The 24,021-nt window shown below is 39.4% G+C and overlaps 1 protein-coding gene across 1 annotated transcript in view; it reads right to left on the reverse strand.

Moving 5' to 3' along the window:
• Positions 1-24,021, reverse strand: part of grin2da (glutamate receptor, ionotropic, N-methyl D-aspartate 2D, a) — a 246,033-nt gene that overhangs the window by 17,871 nt on the left and 204,141 nt on the right. The window contains exons 11-16 of the mRNA XM_005745193.1: positions 22,756-22,881; positions 20,169-20,281; positions 15,935-16,051; positions 14,911-15,071; positions 10,328-10,397; positions 9,564-9,681 (exon numbers count right to left, since the gene is read on the reverse strand). Of these exons, the coding sequence (XP_005745250.1) occupies positions 9,564-9,681; positions 10,328-10,397; positions 14,911-15,071; positions 15,935-16,051; positions 20,169-20,281; positions 22,756-22,881 (705 nt within the window). The remainder of the gene's footprint in view (positions 1-9,563; positions 9,682-10,327; positions 10,398-14,910; positions 15,072-15,934; positions 16,052-20,168; positions 20,282-22,755; positions 22,882-24,021) is intronic.

A 24,021-nucleotide genomic window follows, 5' to 3' on the forward strand; every position in this document is an offset into this window, starting at 1 on the left:
TATTTATTAATAGTGACTTTTATGTATATATATGCCTCTATACAGTATATTGTGCTATTCTTAGTTAGTGTATTCTCTGGAACACAGCTGACAGGAATAACCATAATAAGACAGGGGAGGCTGGACTGAACAGAATGAACATGCAAACGCGGGACCTTCGCAATAAAATGGGAATCATGATGTGGGAGTGGAGGAGAGGCAGACGAGGGAGCGAGGGAACACAAGGGAGAGCACAGACATGACGCGCTGAGGAAGGATGGAAAACATAACACGAAGGGAAACACGGCACAAGAACTCACACCCCAATATAAACACAGACACACAGGGAGACACAGAGGGCAGAGACACACGGGAGGATCTAATAAACGAAACTGAACAACCTAGGAACCATAAAATAAATAATGAACTAACAAAATAAAACAACACAAGAAAACTAAGAACGCTGAGATGTACATGTATATATTTGACCCTGTGTTTATAATGTTGGATTAGAGAAAATCTGCACCCATGATGAGTGCAAGTAAACTTTGGAGCACATCTGTATATTTATGTAATGCAGGATAGAAGGGATTTTAATCACCACAATGTAAATTTGACATGCTATAGAACATCTTACAAACAGCTAGTCAACAAACCTGTATACTTAAGTTGTACTACAGTTGGTATAATACGCAAGCACGTGAATGCAAAATATGCACGAACACTAAGAACAGGCTCAGGAAATAGGGAAAGGGAGCAAGAAAAAGATTTAAAGGATTTAGGAAAAGATTTGCAGCAAAAGTTATGAGATCGAAAAGGGAAATTGGGAATTAGAGACAGTGACTGCAATTGACAGGAGCCCTTTGAAGCGGGCTGTGAAATGGCCTGGTGTCTACACCGAGGGCAGAGCGATGCGACAGCACATGGGAGATGAAAGGAGGAAATGCACACAAACATTACTCTTCCTGTTCAAACTATCAAAAACGTGCACACTCATGTGATACACACTTTGAGCTCCAGTGTAATGGGAGTCTTAGTGCTAGCTATTAATGCATTAATCAAAAAGACGGAGGCAGCGGGGAAGAAATCATGCTTTTCCCTCCCATGCACACACACACATGCAGACAGATGTGCGTGACCAGGGTGCAGAGGTCTTTTAAATCTAGCACACACACACTGTTTTGAAAATACACTTGGAATGTGGAGGTTCCAATTCCCAATCCTCACTGTTACAATATTAATCGACCTGTGGGTTAATTAACCTTGTCTGAAAACCTTTCCATAAAGCCCTGCCACATGGATTAGTCTCCGCTGTGTTGACTAAAACATCAAATCTGAAAGAAAAAATAAAATAAATCTGGGTCAAGCGTGAGGGGATTGTGTGCCACGTTTCACTTCGCCAACAGTCGTGGAGAAATTCAAATGTTCTCTGACAGCTGAATTAAACTGAGCTCAACTCGATTGACCCTTCTTCCTCTCACCCCACTTCCTGCGCAAATCCTCACAATAAAGGCTAATACGCATGTTCATTCTGCGTATGGCTCCCTCCCATAATCTAATTTAGTTCAGTTGATTTCTCTCCCTCTGCCCGGCTCTCTGCCTCGCTCCCTTTATCTCCCTGTAAATACGTTAATCATGGCTGCATAAAGCTGCTCTTTGAGAGAAATCTTCCCTACAAAGAGCTGACAGACAGGCAGAATTTCCTCCTTTACCTGCGCTGAGGAGGAAAATGCCACGGAGTGAAGATGGAGAATCGTCTCAACAAATGAAAGGAGCAGGCGTGCAAACCAAGACAGACCATAAAATAGAATCGGTGTTTCATTCTGCTGATTTTTGGCAGTTTTGTTGTGATTTGGGAACAATTCAATTTATGCTACTCCTTAATATTTTAACCTGTGCCTCTATAACATCAATGGCTTTATGTTGGTGTGCAGTGAGGAATTAAGCTCCTTTATTCTTTAATCCTCTCAGGGGCATAATAAATATCCCCTTTATCCAATCTGTGCAGAAATAGCATTAAGAACATTGTAATATGACCTGGGGCAGTTTTATACTTCACCTACAATGTCTTCTAAAGCAGTCAAATATATAAAACTGTGTATCTGATCAATTCCAAGTTTGTGTGTGCATAAAAACTATAAATAGCATAAACGTGGACACACTCTATAACGTTTAGTTGGCTCTTAAACACACATAAGCACAGAGGTGACAAACGAGAAGCACAAATATAAGTTTTGATCATTTCTTTATAAACCACTGAAGAAATGCTTCCCTTTCTTCATGAGCTTAGGCCAGGAAAACTATATCGGTTGGGCTTTCAGTTTCTCTAGACTTCTTTTTCCAAATCAATGCTAATGCTGTCATTGTGTAATAACAATAATTTGCTAACCTTTTCAAGTAAAAGTGTAAAGTTTCATTCAAAATCCCCAAAACTGGGGAGAAGCACCCTGACTGACCAGATGATCTGCAAAAATGGAGATCATGGCGTCCATTCTTCACAAAAAGAGCTTTAATCACCAACATGTGATCATTTCCCTTATACAATACTGATTAAAAGCCATTTTTTCCAAGACAGATTTGGGCATATTGGAAATTATTAAAAGAGGAAGTCAAGTGTTTTTTGTTAACAAGTCTGCTTGATCATATAGTTCATTTGGCCTGGTCTCTTCAATTTTGGATCACATTTAATGTGATATCAGTAATATTTGGATTGGATTAAGTTTTATTTGTAACACTGTGGACAGCAGCAATATTTAGCATATAAATAACCGAAAGAGAACTCTGCTGGGAAAAAAGCAAATCATTTGAAGTTACTGTAACTGCTTCGTGTGAGTGACAGAAGTAAATTATAGGAGATACAGTTCCTCCATCACAGAAAGAAATTGCTTTGTTCAGACATCAGCCAAAATGTAAAAGTACAAATAAGAACTGGGACATGGAGAGGCAAAGGCTGTTTTTTTGGGCAAGAGTGATGGGAATCGGGTGGAGGAGGTCGTCAAGTCTAATTGATCTCTTAAACCGATCCTTTTCCCCCCTAAAGGTACTTCTGCAAGACACTGGGTGTAATAACAGCTAAGTGTACACATTTTGTCCTCAGACTTTCTTCATGTATACATGAAAGTGTACGCTGGAAAAAGCAGCATCAAATGTCTTTGCTGAGTTTAAGATGGTAAAATTCTATACAGATAAAAATGTATTGTTTCAGGGATTAGGATTCGTTTTCTGCCATTTTTAGTGCTTTGTTCATTAATTCATTTATGTTTAAATGCTGATCACAAACAATCTGCAGCTTTGGTTCGGCTGTGCAAAGTAAACAAAAGATTATAAACAAAATTGCAGGTTCAGAGAAAAATCTGTGGCTCTGTTCTGAATCTATAAAATGAAAATCAACATCTGGGTCTCTGAAGACTCAAAGCCATTTATACAAAAAAAAAAAAAGAACATCAAGAAAAAATGAAATCAATTTCCCCAGGGTGAGCTGTGTTGCTCTAGTTTGTTCCACCCTTAGTGCCAAAAGCTGTTCATATTCACATCCTGTTATCATTCTTTTGTGTGTGAGGTGTTCTTATTGGCTTTGCTCAGTCAGCATGAATCACTGTGAGTGACACAAAGGGGAAGTGGAATGGAGGCGAACCTTGGATGCATGCTACTGTGGGATTTGAGCTCAGGTGCAACATCAGCATTTCTAACAGTGCACATTCCTGGATCTCTGTCCTTTTCGGCATCGCTTTGAAGAAAGTTTATTTCTTGGAAATACAGTGCAGCCACGTGGGACCTGACACACAGATGCCTCATCTTCAAACAGTTTTCTTTATCAAAAGTATTGCTGTGCATCTGCTGTCCTTTGAATTTTCCTCTTTATACTTTAGCAAATGAGGGTCAGCAGCGCGACAAAATCAGAGTTCAACAGGTGGTAGCTGCTGTAACAGATGGTAGCTAAAAGAAGACACGATTCTTTATCAGGGAATCGATAAATGATTGAATTGAGGAAGGCTAGTTCAAGAATGTTTACAAGACTCGTAGGGAAATTGCCCGTGTTCCCACAACGAAGATTGACGAGGGAACTGATCAGTCAGTATTTCAGAGCTGCAACAAGGGTCTAAGGCTAAGACTTCCTGTTCTGACTACAGTTGTTATTTAGAAATGCACATAAAATATTTTAAAAAGGTGTTAAATGACACAATTGTTTAGATTTTAGCTTTAGCTTACCTGCATGCAACCAAATCCTGATCAAACATGACTTCTCAATACTACATTGGTACCAAATGGGAACTAAAATCCTCTCAGAAGCCGGAAACAAACAACAAAAGTAGAAGAAACTTGAACTTTTTAATAATATGTTAAAAAGTTTAAGGACCCAGCGTTTAAAAATAATTTCTTCTATTTTTTCTACATCGACAGCTTTGCAGTCGTGGTTGTCATCCAACCAAACAGCTAGACATCTCATTTTAAGGACAAACTCACACATCTCTGTTTGAACATTTTGTATCACATACCATCAGCCTCCAGTGTTCTCTTCCCCTGGGAGCTGCTGTCACCGCTGCCACTGAGGCATTTTCCACCTGCCTCTCGCTCTCTCTAATTGCGAAGAGGCTAAATTGCTCCCCAGAGTAGGCAATTTGGTGACTGACCAGTCATGTGCTAAGAAAGGAAACGACAACACTCTAACAAAGAGATGCATTGCTAGGAAACATTATAGGACTCTTAAAGGGCCACGCTGCTTGTGCAGTGCATGATGAATTCATGTCATGTCTTTGGGGTTGGTTATGAAACTGCTGTAGTTCGGTGTTGAGATTTTAAAGAGCGCAATTATCACAATTAGCCAAATATGTGAAATGCAGTTTGAGGAGGTCCTCTAGTGCTGTTCACACAATTATTGTTTTTTAATCAAATTGGGATTATTACACAGAACGTGGATGTTATTCACAGCCCTGGATAAATAACATCATTACCTATTTATGCAGGTGTGCTTTTCAGATTTTTATCCACTTCTTCTACTCTCTATTATCTGTTCAGATCAGGAGGAATCCACTTTACCTAAAGGCCGATGCATTTTAATGACATCTGCTCAATTTGGCTTTTCTAGCTTTTCACTATAAAATACTATAGGAACCAATCATATGTCAGCTTTGCAGATAAGACTTATAAGCCATGTAATCAGATATCTGTATATAAATATATCAAATATTTTTGGTATGAGAAAGGACAGCCAGTAAGAATGTGTGTGGCGTTGGTTTTTAAAGGATAGTTTTATTTTATTTTATGTCTTTTGTTGTCAGATATGTGTGTGCTAATCGTCTTTGTGACTTTTCCAACTTTCCTGTTTGTCAGTGGTTTAGGGGTTATTGGCATTGTCACATGGTTTAATTAATATACTGACATTTACTGGATAACTTTAAGCATTTTTTGTTACATCATAACACTGCATAGATCCAGGCAGGATCTGACAATGTTTAGGAGCTAATTTCCATCCAGCTTCGTCCACCAGGCTGTCATGATCTTCCTGCTGTGTCCCTCTCGACTCTCACACACACAGACTCCAGACCTGCATTCACCCCTTCTCTCTGTGGTCTAAACATTTTTTTTTTTTTTGCATTGTTATTTATAATTTTCTATGAACCAGCAGAATTGTATGCTCCTTAAAAATCCCTTACAACATCTGTTTTCCTTCGGTATTTCAAATTAAGGCTTTGAAAGGTGTAAAATTTTAAATGCATAACTGAATTCCTTCGTGCATTGAACAGGAAGTCTTTGGCCCAGCTGACAACAGCCTACAGGTTCTATAAAATATATTAAACTATGTTTTTGAAACATAGTCTACAAATATCTAACACCAGAATTCATCTGAATGAATGTTGTAGTCCTTGTAGTTCATTGGGTATAAATTCATTCCTGATATTCTTTTTTCTCATAGTTCAAATGCAGTTTTAATACATTTGTATTCAGAATCAGTGCTGACGCATAAAGGAAAAATAACAGAACATTTCATCTGGTTAGAAATAGGCACAGCAGTAACTTGACAAACGCTTTCATAAAAATGACCTCTGCTGCCAGAAATGATCAGAAAAGACCAAAGCTGGGTATCTACTTATTTAGTACGTGTTTCTTATTTTGACACACTTGGAACGTTTGAAAGTTCGAATGTGACTGCGACAGACTGGTGACCTGTCCAGGCTCTTCCTCACTGTACCTCCTGACCTCTGACAAGACAGCAAGCCGCTGAAATAGACTCCTGCCTCCCTGAACCCTAAACTTGGATAAGTGAAAGATGGATGGATGTTCAAATACAGCTGTAAATGTAGATTTATCTCATGTTTTCCTTTGGCTGTAATCCACAAAATTCTATGAACCTTCTCTTGTTTTCAGTGTCATCATGTTGAATTGGTGCCACAGATCATGTTCACTTGTCTGCAGGATTTGCTGTAACTTTATTGGAGACTATTTAAAACAAACAACCCAGAGGTTCAAGTATTCAGTATTTCAGCTGCATGCTAAGAGACCAGGACTGAAACAATGAGAAACAGGCTGGTTAACATTACCAGCAACAAACCAAACAATAACTTTGAGGGTAAAATATTTAGAGGAGTGAAGTCTGTCTGAAGTCTGCTGTGCAGTATGTGTATTTGTGTATAATCAGGTCAGACAGAGAATATGAGAAGTGTTACTGAGTGTATGAACCAGAAAAAGAGAAATGTGTGTGTGCAAGTGTGTCTACGTGTTATCTGACAGCTTTAGCAGAGATCACACGACCCTCCCTCTTCCTCTCTGCTCCTCCTCCCTCTGACCTTCTCTATTGATCTTCCTCTCTCTCACAACCACCACCTCTTTAATTTCTCTACTGACCCTCACCTATCACACCTTTCTCCATCCACATCCCTCTTTTCTCTTCCTCACCCCCAGCTTTAAACTTTATCCTCCTATAACACTCAACCATCACCACAAAACCTGTGTAAACTTTTTGATCATTATTCATTTGCAGTGGAATTAAAGAACTAGAAACATTAAAAAAAAAAAAACTAAATAAATAAATAAAACCTTTTTCTCCAGTACACGCTCTTCCTGAACATCATGACCCAGCCATTTTTAAAATGTATAAAACTTGGATAATCTTCATAAAGAGGACTCCTGGTCAACCTGCTGTTACCCTAAAAATGTAAGTTTTAGCTGCATTTTCACCAAAAGTGTTGCCACCTTCCCAATCGACCCATGTCAGTGAGGTTGAACAGCATGTTTAGATTCTGCAAGGTTTTTGATTTTGTTTACAGAGGCGCATAACTTGGTGACCTTGGGTGCTAACTCCATATTTTGGGGTCTAATGAGCAGATTCCTTAGTAATTCTCAATCAAAGCTTTTGACATGTCTTGGTTTGTGGAGCGGTTATGGTGTAAGAGGGACAAACGGCATAAGTAGCGTATCAGAATTACCTTTTACTTCTGTAGTAATTAGCACAGTAATTAGGACGCATTAATGAAAGGATCATTTAAAAAGGAAAATTAATATAGTCCTCAGTACTGCAGTCATGAATACAGACATGAATGTAATAAATGTTTTTGACATGTGACTACTCTTCCTTTGAATGTGCTGTTTGCTGGTGGGCAGTAAGGAGATTACATGAAATGCGGTGGGAGTGCAAAGAAAATGGCGACCAACAATGGCGATCGAAATCAAGTAACTTAATAAGCTAACTGAGCTGTAACAGAGTAGCTTTGCATGACATGTAGCTCAGCATAATCCTTATTTCTCTTAGGTATATATATAAAATATCCACTGACTGAAATCCACTGTTTAGCTTTGAGGAGACTGTATGTTTAATCCAGTTGTCTGATGAGTTAGCTCTGCTCAACAGAAGATTTCAACAGCAGATGACTGGGACCTCCATGCTCTTAGTAAGAACTAACATCATACAGAGCCAAGAGTGGAACAAAAACTGGCTGAAACACAGAGTTTAGAGTAGATTTTGATTTTGATTCACTGCCATTTCAGCTACTTATACCATATAGATACACTGACCTCATTACTTAAAAGTTTGGCCCTGTTTAGCATGAGAATCCAGTGAAGGTGTGATCGGTCTCCTTTAACCATTGTTTGTTGAACAGACCTCTCAAAGATCTCACAGAACTTTTTTTACATTTCAATATTTTATGACTTTGTCACTTTGTTGCTAATGATTTGACATTACTATTTTCTGTTCATACTTTAATTTGGTGCTTTTTTTTTTTAGGAACAATGGCTTGGGGTCTCAGAGGATCCCGGTCTGAAGGATCCACTTCTCCCTACACAGTTTTAATAAATTAAACTATCTGTTCAATTAATATATTCTATGAGTCTAAAATTAAAGTAAAATACAACATAACGTGACAATAATAAAACTCTGTCAATCATTTAAAAAAAGTATTACCTTCATCATATACATGAGGAACTTCCCAGTAATCCAAATGTTGGGAATGTGGCTGGATTAAATGCACCTGAGAGCTGGGGCATGTGATGCTCATGCTGTATATAAAAAGAGCCCCAGTCTGAGCAGCAATGACTCTCCTAGGAGACAGGAAAACTCTACCTCCTGATGTGACTGTCTAATGCTCAGCTGGAAGACCTACTTGACAAAAGTATTACCTTTGCTCCTGAAATATAGACAGCAAGGTAGTAACTGTTCCTCCTCCTGTTACAGGCCAACAGGAGCAAAGCATGAGGCAAATTGGGTGTTATCAGTGCCTGAAGTGTCTGACTAGCTTCAGTCGCTTTTAGCTGTTTCTGAAACAACCCTAGTGAGAGCCTGGTTCGTATCAGCAGACAAAAGTCAGACTGGGCAGGCAGGCCGTCCCTTTGTCATCAATTCTGCTTAAAATATTTATGGACAGAATGTCCAGGCACACCCAGTGGGTGGGGATATCAGTTCAATGGTCTCAGATTTCAGGTTCTGTTCTGGAGATCATGACTTCATTCAGTCATTTCATCCAGCTTGCACTGGGAGACAATTAGCTCCTCCAAGTCTGAGGCCATGGTTCCCAGCTGGAAACGGGTGGAGGAGTTTAAGTTTGTTCATGAGTGAGAGGGAGAGATTGACAAACATACTGAAGTGGCATCTGCAGTAATGTGGACTCTTTACCGGTCTGCTGTGGTCAAGAAATAGATGACTCTGTTTATAGGTTGATCTACTTTCCTAACTTTATTTGTGGTAAAGGTATCGTGGATACAAGCAGAACTGGGCTTCCTCTGAAGCGTGTCTGGACTCCTTTAGCGATACGTGATGAGATGGTGATTTGGAATGGACTCAGAAAGGAGCCACTGGAGGTGGTACCGGCATCTGACTAGGATGCTTCCTGGGCAACTTCTAGGTGAGGTGTTTTGGGCTCCTCCTGTCAAGAGGAGGCCCCGGAGCAGGCAAAGGACACAACCAGGTTGTGATTGGCTTTATGCTATTTTTTTCTTTTTAGATGACATTAATTATTTAATTAACTTTTATTATTACTTATTGGGGTTTTCAAGTTGGTAAGATGAGCGTTAACTATGTGCTTCTTGTTCTCTCCTTCGTCCTTCCTGCTAGCGCGTCTTACGTGTTGCTTTCTGGTCCCTTTTTAACTTACCATCTCCAACTAACTGCAGCAGAGCCAGGTCCAGTGGGCGTTTCCAGCGGGAATTCTTGTGCAGTGCAATACCGTAACCCGTAGTGGCAAACACCTTACCAGAGCCGATGGTCATAACCTTTTTGAATTAAACACATAAAGGTCCATAAATCCACGTATACACACAAACACATTAATTCACAGAGAGCCAGATATGAAGACGCAGATGGCAATGAGCAAAAGATAAATTAGTTTCATTTTAACTGTAATTTCTTTGTGTACTGTCACGGTCACATAAATTCAGTTGGCTGAGCTCTAATATCGACATCCCAGAGTGTGGGATATTGTTTCAGTGGAGGAATTAATATAGATCCACATCAGTTGTAATAATTACTGCAGCAGTGGCTGTTGTATGAGGCTGCTGGGAGCTCAGGCCTCCCACAGACCTTATTATAAATGATCACCAGGAAGGATTTTCATTCTTGCTGTGGGAGCCGTATCAAACTCAAACTTATAAATAAATCAACACCAGTGCCAACCAGAAATGACAATATTAACTAGCTACAGGCCGAAAGGGGGAAATATGAATGCATTGGGTGTGTTTGATTTATTTAATGCAGATGTACATCTTGTACAAGTGCTCATTTAGCATGCTTGTTATGTTTTTTGTTTTGTTTTTTTGCACATGGTAATAGGACAAAGAAACTTGAGCAATGGTTGCCCGTATGCACAAAAGTGTCACTGTGCAGAGGTGTGAAATCACTGTGCACAGATGCATTTCCTACCTTGCAGCCCTCGTCCTTCCTGGCCATGTAGTTCAACACTGCAGCACCATAAATGAAGGCATCTAGTTTTCTGCAGGGGAGAAATGAAGGAGGAAAATTACAACAAAGCAATGGAAATCACTGACCTGGATCTAAATGACAAAAGCAACTAGAGAACAAAATGACAAGATATGATGGACAAACCAGCAGTGAGACAATGTCCCTACAAAGACATCAGCAAACAGAGGGCTCTTTCTAAACAGCTTTTCACCAACTTTCAACAATCACACAGTGAAACATTCATAAATGGAGGAAGAGATGCCAATTCTCCTCCTACAATAGCTTGAATAGAGCATAATTGAATGCAGCAACAGGGGAGGGGGTAATTTAAGCAAAGGATGTGAAATTCACTTTTGCTCAGAAGGAAAAATTCAAACAGTTGTTGTAATTTCTGACTGCAGCTACTCAAAAAAAATGCAGTTTTTTTACATAAATGTTCAGGAAGTTTACAAAAGCCTTGTTTCTTTCAAAGTCACCACATGACTGGGTAAGGCTTAGTATATTGCGACAACATTTAATCTAACTGAAAAAGAAATAAACCATAAATCACTGTGAATGATGATATTTAAAGCTAACTAGGAAATTCATCTTACGGCAGATCAGTCTGTAAATGTGTTATGTAAAGGCTGTTATCAAAGCTGTTGGACTGCATTAGTCATACCCACCTGTTTCAAATCTTATCAGCCCATCAAATGCCCATTATATGTTGTTATCAGTCCCTAGCAGCACCTCTTAGTGGTGGTAATTTCACCCTGCTGAACAGCAGCGACCCGAGGTGTGTTTCTAGGTTAAAACAGCAGTAAAAGCATCTTTCGGACGTTTCCTTTGTTACGTTGTAAGGTCTTTGATTTCTTTTTAAGCTCAAAAGGTAGTTGGTAATGTTCAGGAGAAGATAACGGTTTAAAATAAAGATACTTTTACATTTATTACAATGAATAACAGCCTACTGCGCCTGGCAGAAGGTAGAGGAAGGTGTTTCATTGGTGATGTGTGTGAAAAACGATCTGTTATCACACATATTCAATCAATCAAATGAAAAAACTAAAGTGAAGTTCTGGTTTGATAAAAACAAAGTATCATTAGATTTGAATAGATCTAAACTTATGTTATTTGGAAATAGTAGTTTAAATACAAATGCAAAGATTCAAATAAATGGTGTTGATATTGAAAGAGTCAGTGAAAATAAATTTCTGGGGGTAATAATAGAGCTCACGTAAGATATATTCATTCCAAAGTATCACGTAGCATTGCAGTACTAAACAAGGCAAAACAGGTATTCAACAGAACATCACTTCATATTCTATACTGTTCACTGGTTTCACCATACTTAAGCTATTGTGTGGAGGTCTGGGGCAATAACTATAAAACCACATTACAATCACTTTTTACTCTTCAAAAAAAGCAATTCGAATCATCCACAATGCAGGTTATAGGAACATACAAACTCACTATTTTTGCAGTCTGAAATATTGAAAATTGACGATCTAGTGAAATTCCAAACAGCACAAATTCTATTCAAAGCAAAAAATAAAGAACTGCCAGGTAATATTCAGGGTATGGGTTTTTTTTTGAAAGAAGGAAGTTATAATTTAAGGGGTTTTTGTAACTTCAAAACAGGGAAGGTACGTACTATAAGAAAAGACTTTTGTGTTTCTGTTCATGGAGTGAAACTGTGGAACAGTCTGAATATGGAATTAAAGCAAAGTCCAAACATTGCCCCGGGGCCTCCTCCCGGTGGGACATGCCTGGAACACCTCACCCAGGAGGCGCCCAGGAGGCATCCTTGTCAGATGCCCGAACCACCTCAATGTGGAGCAGCAGCTGCTCTACTCTGAGCCCCTCCCGGATGGCCGAACTTCTCACCCTATCTCTAAGGGAGAGGCCAGCCACCCTTCGGAGGAAGCTCATTTCTGCCGCTTGTATCCGCGATCTTGTTCTTTCGGTCACTACCCACAGCTGAATATCTCTATTTAAAAAAAAAAAAATGTGATGTGATATTATAGTATATAGTATATCAGAAATCTCTTCACTATTTTTATTACAAATTATATCAGTAAGGAAGCTGACTAGATATTAACTGATAATTTATGGCAAAGGGGTGGGATTAAATAAGTGTGTACTTCTTCCCACTCCCTTTCAACATCTAAATTAATCAGAACGTTTTTTTGTATGTATTTTGTATAGTATTTCTTTTTCTCTCTTATTTTTCTCTTCTAAATGTATATTGTTCACATGTTGAAATAAATTACCAATCAATCAAACCAGCTTTAATTCATTTTCTACAGCAGTGGTTTTGTAGCTACTTTGGATAATGTGGTTCAAATCTGAATCATGTTGCAGATATAAGGAGTTTTCTGTGATGCAGTTGCATTTATATGCATTTTTTCTTTGCAACACTATCCAGCTGTACATATCTTAGGAATTAGAAACTGACCAAGTGCCATTCTCAAAACTGCAACTCCCAGGGTGTCATGGGAGGGTTTCCTAAATTCACACACTACATCATATGGTGTGATAATTACACAGCCTGTGGTTTCACTCTTTGGGAAAATGAGGAAATTCTTAGTTATAATAATCTAAAATATTGAGACTAGCATTAATTCAGGCAAGACAAGAACTGAAGCTCAGACTGTAATCCTCACAGACCGGTTGATAACAGCGAGCCTCCCCGTGGTTGCTGCACATCTGAAACCCAGCTCCGTCCTAGCTTCTTCTTTTAATGCCACATCTCATTTGATCACTGTTATATCACTTCTCACTGATGCCAGATTGTTTCTGCATGCTGCTCTCTCACCTCAGGCTTTCTATGCAAGGGCAGAGACATACCACCAAATATAAATTACTCCAGGAAGAATCTTCTCCAGTGATCCAGTAGTAACAGTAATAATTAAAAAGAAAAAAAATCTCAAGATTAAAGTATAGGGAAAAAATGAATCATTTGAAATCTGCTACTGGAGTAGAAGCAGTGCAAAATGGATATACATCAAAAGTGAATTACAACAGTTCATCATCAAGTAATGGATTAAATGTAACAGCTCAGCTCACACTGGTGATGTACATCTGAGAAGCGGATGATAGATTTGTCACTACACCTGCTCTTCTACTTCACATTCATTTATATTCACACTCAGGGAGCTGCACAGATCCACGAAATTGTTACTGGGGGGAAAGCGCTCAGTTGAAGGGTGGAAGATTTTAAAAAAAAGGTGACGAAGAGGGTACACAAAGCAGGAGGGGAGGAGGTGGCTGACAGCAAAAGGAGAGAAAAGGGAAGTTCAGATATTATTATTGGGTGGCAAAGGAAGCGCACAGGAGTTGATGAACTGGGAGCAAGGAGATAATGAGAGAGGGAGGAATAGACCAGTCAAAGGACAGAAAAAAAATCATCATGAGAAGAAAAGGAAAGCACAGGAGGAGAAAAGATGAGATGGAGAGGCGGTGCTCAGTGCCATGGCAGGCAAATCAAACAGAAATCTTCATATCACTTTGCCTCGACGGATATTTCTTTTGTATATAAAGTCAGGATGAGAGGAAAGGATAAGGAAGAGGGAGATAAACAGTGTGTAATGAAAGAGACGACGGGCAGACTGATTGAAGTGAGATAGAGAGAGAGGTGGAAAATTAATGTAAGAGGGGCAAGAAGGACAAGTGAGTATGATAAAAAGGAATGCATGGTTGTGTTTTAATAACACGCTACGTCAAATCTACTAAAGACTGCGCCCGCTACTTGCTGGCTTGTGTGTGTGTGCTTGCTTGTCCCATTAAACATTTGAACCCTAATCTGCATCACTCCCCCCTTTCCCCTCCACCTCGCCCGCTTCCACATCAAACGCAATGAGCGAGTGTATATTTTATGGAAAGTGCTTTGTGTACTTTGTAGTCCCACAGGCGTATAATAAACTCCCCCCCCCATTGAAGACAAGAGGCGCCCGAGTGTCAGCCAGTGCTGAGATGGCGCAATTTTCCCACCGCACTGCGGTTGCTGCTAGCATGTATTATTTAAAAGTTTCCAGCCCTCCACACCTCTTCTCCAACTGCATTTAGTAGCCATGATCCTGATGGGGCTGCACAGGTTACAACAGTTTGCTGTGGCTCCCGAGGCAAGGCAGATCAATGCGCTAACAGGGTGAGTCAGGCAAAAACGGCTCCTGTAATTGAACCGAGCGTGGACGACAACACCGCCTCAAGTTAAAAATAAAAGATATATAAAAACCAGGGGAGATGGCACGGTATCTGTTTAAAGTAAGTGCTGTTGTCAAAAATGTGCAGCTTTAACTTGAATCTGGGTGCTGTTTAAAAGAGTGGATGACAGCAGAAGTATATTTGTAGAAATGAGATGTCTAGTGCAGGCAGAGTGTGGTTGCGTTCGGTCGTAACAATATCTGACATTTTTTACTTCATGCTCTTCCAAGTCCCGATCTACTTCCAATATTGTTCTGTTCGTATCTAACCGAACACGTAGGCTTTAATTTCTTCTATTTCACATGACAAATCCACACTCTACCCACACTCCAAGTGGTTGCTAATAGTTCTTCTATCCTTACCCAGTCTTGAGGTTGTCAATGGCTTCCTCTACACCCTTCTGGTTGTTGCGAATCATATACTGGTGCATGTTGGGATAGTTGGAGCGGATGTTCTCCTCAGTGCTGCCATTTGGCACCGTGCCGAACCGCAGTGGTGGGTACTGGTCTGCCGGCTGCTGAAACTGCACAAGAAGAAGAAGAGGAGGTGGGCTGAGATTAAAGTGACAGGAGGAAGGACGGAAGTTAAAGAGTGGTAGCTGAAATGAGGGAGAGGAGCCGATCCATGCTGCGGAATGAAGAGCTGCAAAGATTCAAAGACTTCACTTTCAAAGAAGAGCCCCTGTGCTACACTTTTCTAAAGAGCTCAGAAGCAGAGAGAGACTGATAAAACAGATGAGGTTTTAAAGTGTCAAAGCAGCGGGACACAGTTTTGTGAGTTGTGGTGAAACTGCGCTGGAAAAATCAAAATAATAAAAAAAGGAAAGTACACAGTTTTCCACTTCTGTTAACTTAAGCTATTCTGATGTGCTCTCTTAAAGGCAGACATGAGAGAGTGCAATATTTGTGGCAAAATCGTATTTACAACCCCGATTCCAAAAAGATGTTGGTTTGCTGAAGGTATGAGGGGGAGGGAACTGTAGCTTCTTTTAGTCTGTGGCGATAACAGACGGGTGATATACTCTCTGTGATGTGCAAAGATGAATTAAAATTTGGATTTGTGATCCCAGTGAAGAGATTCCGGCTTCTCCCTGCTTCTTTATTCCACCCAAAATGACCTTTGACCCGGAGAACGTGTTAGCATCTCTCTCTATTCATTTATTTTTCATTGTACACAGCATTCCATGTTTTTGGAAACAGGGTTGTATTTATTTTGAAAGATGACCCTGAGTCTGGGAGACTTTGGTGTTGTAAGTTTTAAATCAGGTAAAATACCCATGATTCTCTCAATATCAAATATGTGGAATTTCTTGCTAACCATTCAGTCCATCATATGACTATTCACCTGTTTGTAAATCACTTATCCATCCATCCATCCATATCATACCTTCTTATCTGACAGCCCTGACACCGTGTCAATGTACTCCTCCTGGATCATGAAGGCAGCCAGGTTGGCAGTGTAGGAGGCCAGGAAGATGACAGCGAAAAAGGCCCACACCAGCACCTGAAGGTAGAACGTGGTGGAATAAGATCAATGAGGACTGAGCCTGACAGGTGTGAAAGTATTTTAGGATCCCGGTGACTCTATTTCCACTCCCTGGCATTTCATCGCTAAACTCACAGCTCTGAAACTCTGTCTTGCCTGGAGGGCCGGTTCATACTTTCCACCGTGGCATTTCTGCCTCCTAAAGCTGCAACCCAGGAATCTGTCGCACAATTAAATGAACTTAAATTGTAAATAATATTAAACTAGTTGCATATTTTTAAATATGGGAAGAAAGAAAATCCCCTTTTTCATGCAATACACTCCTTACATCATCACGTCCATCACAGTGGATATAAAAATACCTTCTGCCCACCTTAAAATTCATTTAGGACCATTGATGCAAATATGCTAGTTGAATCAAAGCACTTGGTTAAGTATGTAAGCACAATTTTGAAATACATGATTTAAGTAATTAATTATATTTAAAAGGTATTTTTCAAATAAAAAAAATATTGTGTAAAAGTTATTTAATATTGCATCTCCACAAAGGAGGGAAACTTGGTGACATATGTTATGTTTAGTGCTTTGTATAATTCAAGCTTCAAGCGCTACATCCTTCATCATTCAAGCAGTTGAACTGCTATTTCATTCACATAGCCTTTAACTCAGAAAACAGATGGTGCAAATTTATTCCAGGCTTGGGCTGATTGCCTGTTAGCCTATAGCTATTTGATTGGTTATTTGCTACATAATCTTGTTGGCAGAAATTAATATTTTATTGTTAAAGAAGTGTTCAAATGTATTCAGCATAAACAAAGTGGATTATCTTTTGCAGCACAAATAAAAAAAACAAACTGCCATTTGAAGAAGAAGACAGATTAGAGAACGGCCTGGAGACTCAAGTACAAAACTGTGGCTGACTGATTTGTTTTAATAGTTTTTGGAGAAACGCAAACATAAGGTGAGAAATCGGAAATTGTTAAAAAAGGAAAAAAAAAACCCCCACTGCATTTAAATTTGAAATCACTTTGAAGCACCCCTTCGAGGTTACATAATTGCGCCGCTCTGGAGTGCTTCCAGCACCACTGCAGTTTTTAGATTGCTCCTTGGAGGTCCTATTTTGGCACGTCAATGCCACCGTCTTCTTCAGGAGTTCTTCTTCTTCTTGATGTTTACTTAAAGAGTAATCAACTTCTGTGCCAAACTGATGCAAATTTCCTCCTGATGACTGTGGGGATCATGTGACTGGGTATCATATTCAGCGACAACCAAACAACAGTTTGCAGTGTTTGTCATGGCCTAAAGGTGTCGCATCGGGTTAGTTTGTGTGTGTGTGTGTGTGTGTGTGTGTGTGTGTGTGTGTGTGTGTTTTCATGAAGTGGTGCAGAGGTATACAAAAAGCCCTTAACGAGCATGAACGCCACATTAAATTAGATAAAGATTATGACTTTTATGAGAGAACTGCAACAAGTGAGGTTAATATTTCAGTTTGTTTATTATTTAAACACTAGATTTTCACCAGATAATGGCTGTTTTCACATTGTAGTATTGCTGTCTGAGTAAGGAATCAAAATATATTAACTACCCCAAATTACTTTAGCAAATTAATATGATTCTTCAAAAGGTTTTTTAGGCAATTCGGGATGGAGACATTTAGCCGTACAGAAGAGCTGCTTTTATTGCTATAAGATGGTTGAATGCTGACATTCAGCCAGGAAGCAGAGATGTGGATTAGCCGGAGCAATAAATTTGCACTGTGGTGAATAGGACTATTTGTTTCCACAGTACTCTGTTTGTGCCAAAAGTTAATTTGCATAATTTTCTTAGTGATTAAGATAGTAAATGCACACCCCTACTAACTGTGGCAAATCAGCATAATTAAAAAATAAAACTCCTCAGTGGAGGCTTGAACGACGGACTGCTTGGGAAGTTATCGACCTGTGGACTGATGTAAAATCTGTTTAAATGGTTAATATCAATAATAAATGGTTGACAATTATCCTTCCAGCGCATAGTGGGGTACTTACTGATAACCCTGAATAGGCTTAGGCAGGTATGAAAAATGAAGTGGAAGTCATTTGGCAAATAAACCTCCATTAAAATTGGATTTATCTTGTAATCATTCTTTCTTTTTTCCTTTTAATTAGACGTGGTTGCCTCGTAGAATATTTTGGCTGGCAAGTGTTGCAAAAACATATCAGATACAGAGTGCTGGTGCTGCTAAAGGGGAACCTTAAATATACAGTTTTCTCTTCAGTGGATTTTTTAATCTTAAATTGAACATGGGAAATGGTTTGATGGGCAAGAAAACCATTAATAACTCTTACCTGCAGGCTAAAATACAACTAACTTCAAATCCAGGTTAAAAAAAAAAGCACACATACGATGTTGAATAATCATCTTCTCTGCTCTAACCCCCTTTTGTGAAGCCTATCAAGCAGCTAATGAGCTCTTAAGATGATTGGGGTTTTGTTGAAAAGCACTTGGGCAAGCAGTCAAACAAAATACACCTCGAGTTTTCCCCTCCTGTGGCTTTACTCTGCATTAGAGATTGCAAGCCCAAAGTAACAGCAGGTACTGAAAGGACCACCACAGTGAAACAAGTGACTAAACAGTCTGTTAAATAATTGTCTTGTAGACACCTAGATTACACTGAAACATGACATTTTTAATGACTACAGTTTAATGTCACACAGGTATCTGCTTGATGGTGAGAATGTAGTCATTTGAAAGTTGAACTACTTTTGACTCAAAAATTGTTAATTTAGGCTTGTTAATAGATAGAAGTTTTATAATTTTGCTTCTGTAGACCACCACAAATTAACATCACTTTAAGTAAAAATGATTGTTTTTAATACTTAATGAAAATCAAGTATGAAAATCCTTTTTATTCAATGACGCACTAAAGTTTAGAACCTGTGGCGATCTCCAAACGCTGTGTTACCTCCTGAGGGTGGCTGCAGTAAAGACCTTCCCTGCACTCACCTTCAGTTGCTCTTTCTCTGTCGGCCTTTGGTTTTATAAAACTGAATAGGGTTAAGCGCTTTGGTTATAATCCGATTTCTCATCTCACATTCCATTGCCTTAAGAAACTCTTGGGTTCCTTTTCCCAGTATGCTTTGGTTCACTATCCATTTGCACTGTTTGCCAGCATTTGGAGTACAACCCTGTACACTTCAGAATTCATCCTGCTACTTTTATTAGCAGTTACAGCCAATGAAGACTAACAGCACAACATTCCCTCCACTGTGTCTGACAGATGACGTGCTATGTTTTGGCTCATGAGCTCTTTCTCTCCTTACTTTCCTTTCTGATCTCTAATCGTGGGTTCATCTGTCCAAAGAATCTTTTCCAGAACTCTGCAGGCTCTTTTATGTGTTTTCTGGCAAAGTGCAATCTGGTCTTCTTGTTCTTGTGCGTAACTAGTGATTTATACATTGTTGTATCCATCAATTTTCTTCTGCATACCCAGTTTAGGATCTGGAATCTAGCCCAGCTGTCACACAGGTACACCCTGGACAGATTGGCAGTCCATGTACAGAGACATAAACAACCACTGACACATTCACACCTATGACTAATTTAGAATTGCCAAGTAGCTCAAACTTTGTAATGTGGAGAAAACTGGAGCTCTCAGAGAAAACCCACCCAAGTATGAGGAGAACATGAATTCAAATCCAGGACGTTCTCGCTGTGAGGCAACCACTGCAAAACTGTGCTACTCCACTTGGTTGTAAGTCCTCTGTATTATATGAAGTCACCTGCTCATTGTAGACCGTGATGATGATAAAACTTACTCCTCGAGAATGTTCTTGCTATGAAGCTATTTTTCTTAAACATGGAACAAATTTAATGGACATGAATTTTATTGCTCTTCTGTGGTCATTCCAGCTGTTTGCTCCTACTGAGCTGGTCAGTGGATTTTCTTTAAAGAATTGTCCCAAATGATTGATTCGGAAAGTGCTAAAGTTTTTGCTATTAAAACAATTAAAATGGTTAAAATTGCATCTTTGACCAATAAATACTGAACCTGGAGTTGACTGTAATTGATGCTCTAGTTTGATGAGTCATTCACACAATTAATAAATAAAAACAAAAAACAAAATAAAAAACACAGCCATTCAACTAAATTTACCATGATCTTGCTGGTGGTTCCTCTGGGATTCTCCACAGGCACAGAGTTATTGAAGACCAGAGCCCAGAGCAGCCAGACAGATTTCCCTATGGTGAACTTAGATCCCCCTGACTCTGAGAAACAGACAGACAGACAGTGTGTTTATGAAGGAAAGTAATACCTGTTTAAGACATTACTGGAAATTGTGTTGGGTGATGAATTATGGCCAGAGTTGGGGAAAAAAAACTATTTTCAAAGAAATATTAAGAGATGACTTAAATATCCAAATTTATGCTCTTAGGAAGAAACGCATCACTCTTTGAGTAGCAACAAAGAAATTAAGATTTGTGACATGTTGCTCACATCCATATGGAGAAGGCCACTGAACTGTTATCCATGATGGATAATCCTGAGTACCCTTTGCACCATTTACTGGCAGGCAGTGGTGCACCATCTCTAACAGGCTGATTCAGCACCGCTGCCACAGAGGAAATATTCTATAGCATGTACTATCATCCTCTATAACTACTACTAGCAATGGTAATAGTGGTAGAAATATTTCCCATATTTTCACTCATTCATAAAGATTTCCTTTTAGTCACTTAAGATCATTGCTGAGGTCCAGGTTCCAGGTCCGGGTTCATGATTCTGGGTAAAATTTAGTCTTTTGTGGTTTCACAGAAAGCAAAGCCAACAGGTAACACGTAGTGGAGGTTCTGTGGGGCAGGACTGATCCAACAGGAATTTTCAAGACAATGAGATGCAGAAGAAACAGTTTTATATAAAACGTATATGAAAAGTATTTCAAAAGTTACAGAACACTATTGAAAGTATTCTGTACTCTGAAAAAATAATTCCAAGATGCTTCAAAGACAAAAACTAGTTGGTTTTATAATAGTTTGGTTAACCGCCATAAAAGAGCAGCGCATAACTGTGTGGCCTTGGTGACATTGTGAATGAAATATTTGCAAGTCTGCCTGAAATCAGGTAATGCTAGCAAACAGAAGCACGTTGTTATCTGAATAGTCACAGTCCACTGTTGCTTTAAGACTTTTAATTGGAAATACAGGGACAGAGCCCAGACTTTGAAATTAAAGTAGAAATTAGACATGTGGACGCTGTTGCTATGACAATACAGAACGTCAACATTAACAACATTAACATGCATTAAATTGCAGTGATTGTATGGACCAGCTGCCCTGCAGTGATCTAAGAAATGTCTCATGTTGAAAGTTCAAACAGACGTAACTGAGAAGAGGACTTATTTAAAGTTATTAAACCTGGCAGCAGACACCCTCGTGTTGAATGTAAGGTCATTACGCTGTGAATCACTATGCTGTGAAGTCTCAGAAGGATGAGAAATAAAAGAACAAAAAGACACTGACTATAGCTCATTGTTCAACATTAAAGGTGAAGCTGCACGTTTATGGAAACACAGTCAGCATGTAGATATGGTGCAGATGTGTGGGAGGATTACTTTGAAGTATCTGAAGTACCTTTTCTTCAAGTAATGAGTGCACAAATTAAGCCCACAAGGCACTTTATAGTGTCTTTACACTTTAAAGTGTATTATATTTGAGTGAAGTGGAAGTTAATTTGACGTATTTAAGTCATAGAATGGATAATATGTTACTGTTTTGTCAAAGCCACTGAAGTGTGAGCACAAGTTGGGAACTCATCACATATAGACCCTCCTTACTTTTAAATGTTTAATGTGTAGGGACCATAATATTTTCCTAAATCTGGTGATTAACTCTGACCAAGTAGCAAGGGAAAGCAAAAAGCATGTTAAAAGATCCCAAAGTGGACCATCTTCTAGCTACCAAACCCTTCCATGAGCTTTATGCTCTTGGAAAAAAAAGGACTGCTATATAGTCCGTATTATACTATATACCATTGCAATGGTCAGTGTCTCAAGGTTTTGTATTTCTGAGAAGCTGGCAGCTTCTGACACAACACTAGTATTTGACACCCTGGAAATGTTGGAAAAAAAGAGGACGACAGAGATGCAACTGCCAAAAACTGGTAAGTAGACCTTTAAACTTTAGCTTATTCGACTTTTGTGAGGACATAAACGATTATATAATAAGATAAGAATAAGATTTAAACATGCTTATAAAGAGAGATGAAAGTTGAAGCGGTTTGATACAGAAGAAAGAAAAATGACGAGCGTGCACAGACATCTACCTGTCACATAAAATGAGTTCACTTCTACTTGTGTCAGTTTATTAAAACATAAAGAACAACTTTTCCAGGTTCTAATTAAAAATAAATGTGTCGGGGCAGAGACGCACACAGTAAATAGTTGCAATAATGGTGAAGTGACAAGTACTGTAAAGACGTCAACATCAACCACCACCACGCAGTCCGTGTTTGTTTCATTATTATTAAATAAGCCACATTGTGGGTGTGAAGTGATTGTTTTGAATCCTGTGAAGTCAAAAAAAAACGGAACGCTTAATTATAATAATTTGGACAAACACCCTCCTCAAATCAGCCCCCCCTCGCTTACATAACTGACAAGTGACAAGTTGGTAATAATGTTGTGAAATGAGCAGTGGTGGTGGGTTGATTGGCGTGCAGACACTGGAGCGACTCCGTCACTTACTCTTAGCACTCTGCAGGCTGCGGTTGTATCCCACGGGGCTGAAGAACTCAAAGATGAAGACGGTGACAGCCACGACCGACAGGCACATCACAAACATCATCACCCACACCGCTGGGCTGTAGGGCTCTGCAATACACCAACACACACACACAAGAACGAATAGGAAAACTTTAGGAAGTTTTCCTGACATTTACTAATTACCCCTTCATAAAATGGGAATCTGTGTGGACAGTGAACAAAGATTGATGCCCAACAACTATAGGTTTGAGAAGACCCTTGTCATCCCATGCACCAACTGTTTCTGGTGCAGTGGATGTTATAAAAAAAGTCTGCTCCTCCAATATGCAGAGGGTTAGGATTAGCACACAGGGTTACTTAGACCACAGAGGGTTAAATCACTTGTTCTAAACTAGCAAATAAAAACTTTTCACTGCACGTTTCTCAATGTCACTGTGAACCTGATCTAAACAAGAGGCATCGTAAGGCAGCGACAAAGAGAAGTTGTTTGATAGTTTACTGGGATGAGCTACACACAATCATAGCGTCAGCACTCTGTAGTACAAGTACAACCTGCATCCATCCTTTTCAAGGTCACAGGTCGCACTGGAGCCTATCCCAACTGTCCTAGGGCGAGAGGCAGGGTACACCCTGGATGGTTGCAATTTAGTGTTTTCAATTAACCTATCCCCACTAAGTGTGTCTTTGGACTGTGGGAGGAAGCCGGGAGAACCCACGAAAATGAGAACATGCAAACTCCACACAGTTTGGCCAGATAGTGGAATTGAAGCCAGGACCTTCTTGCTTTGAGGTAACAGTGCTAACCACCGTGCTGCCCCAACCTGCAAGTGAAATCACTTTTTTTATTTCAACCTGCAAGTGAAATAAAAAAAAAAACAACAACAACTTTTTAAACTATATTTTGGTGCAAAGTAACTGAACTTTTTACAGGGTTTTATCGACTCTGGCGGTTGATTCTATACAGCACACACAGTTTTCACATCCCAGTAGCCATTGAAATTGCAGTTATGGCTCGCTCCATATTAATTTACACAGGAGCTTGATCCTTTTACCCTGAAATACTCAGACACAGCAGAGTGTCAAGCTCCAAGCGTGACCTTACCACTGGTACAACTGAGCTTTTTTTTGTCTTTGTAAAAAGACTGCATTTGAACATCTTAATGGTAAGATGAAGATGGCGAAATCTTACAATGCTGTGATTGCAGCCATTCCCCAACTCTCTGTGAATGGCCATTGATCAGTGGTCTT

Source organism: Pundamilia nyererei, unplaced genomic scaffold, assembly GCF_000239375.1.
Source record: "Pundamilia nyererei isolate P.nyererei 1_Seehausen unplaced genomic scaffold, PunNye1.0 scaffold00155, whole genome shotgun sequence".
NCBI classification, from domain to species: domain Eukaryota; kingdom Metazoa; phylum Chordata; class Actinopteri; order Cichliformes; family Cichlidae; genus Pundamilia; species Pundamilia nyererei.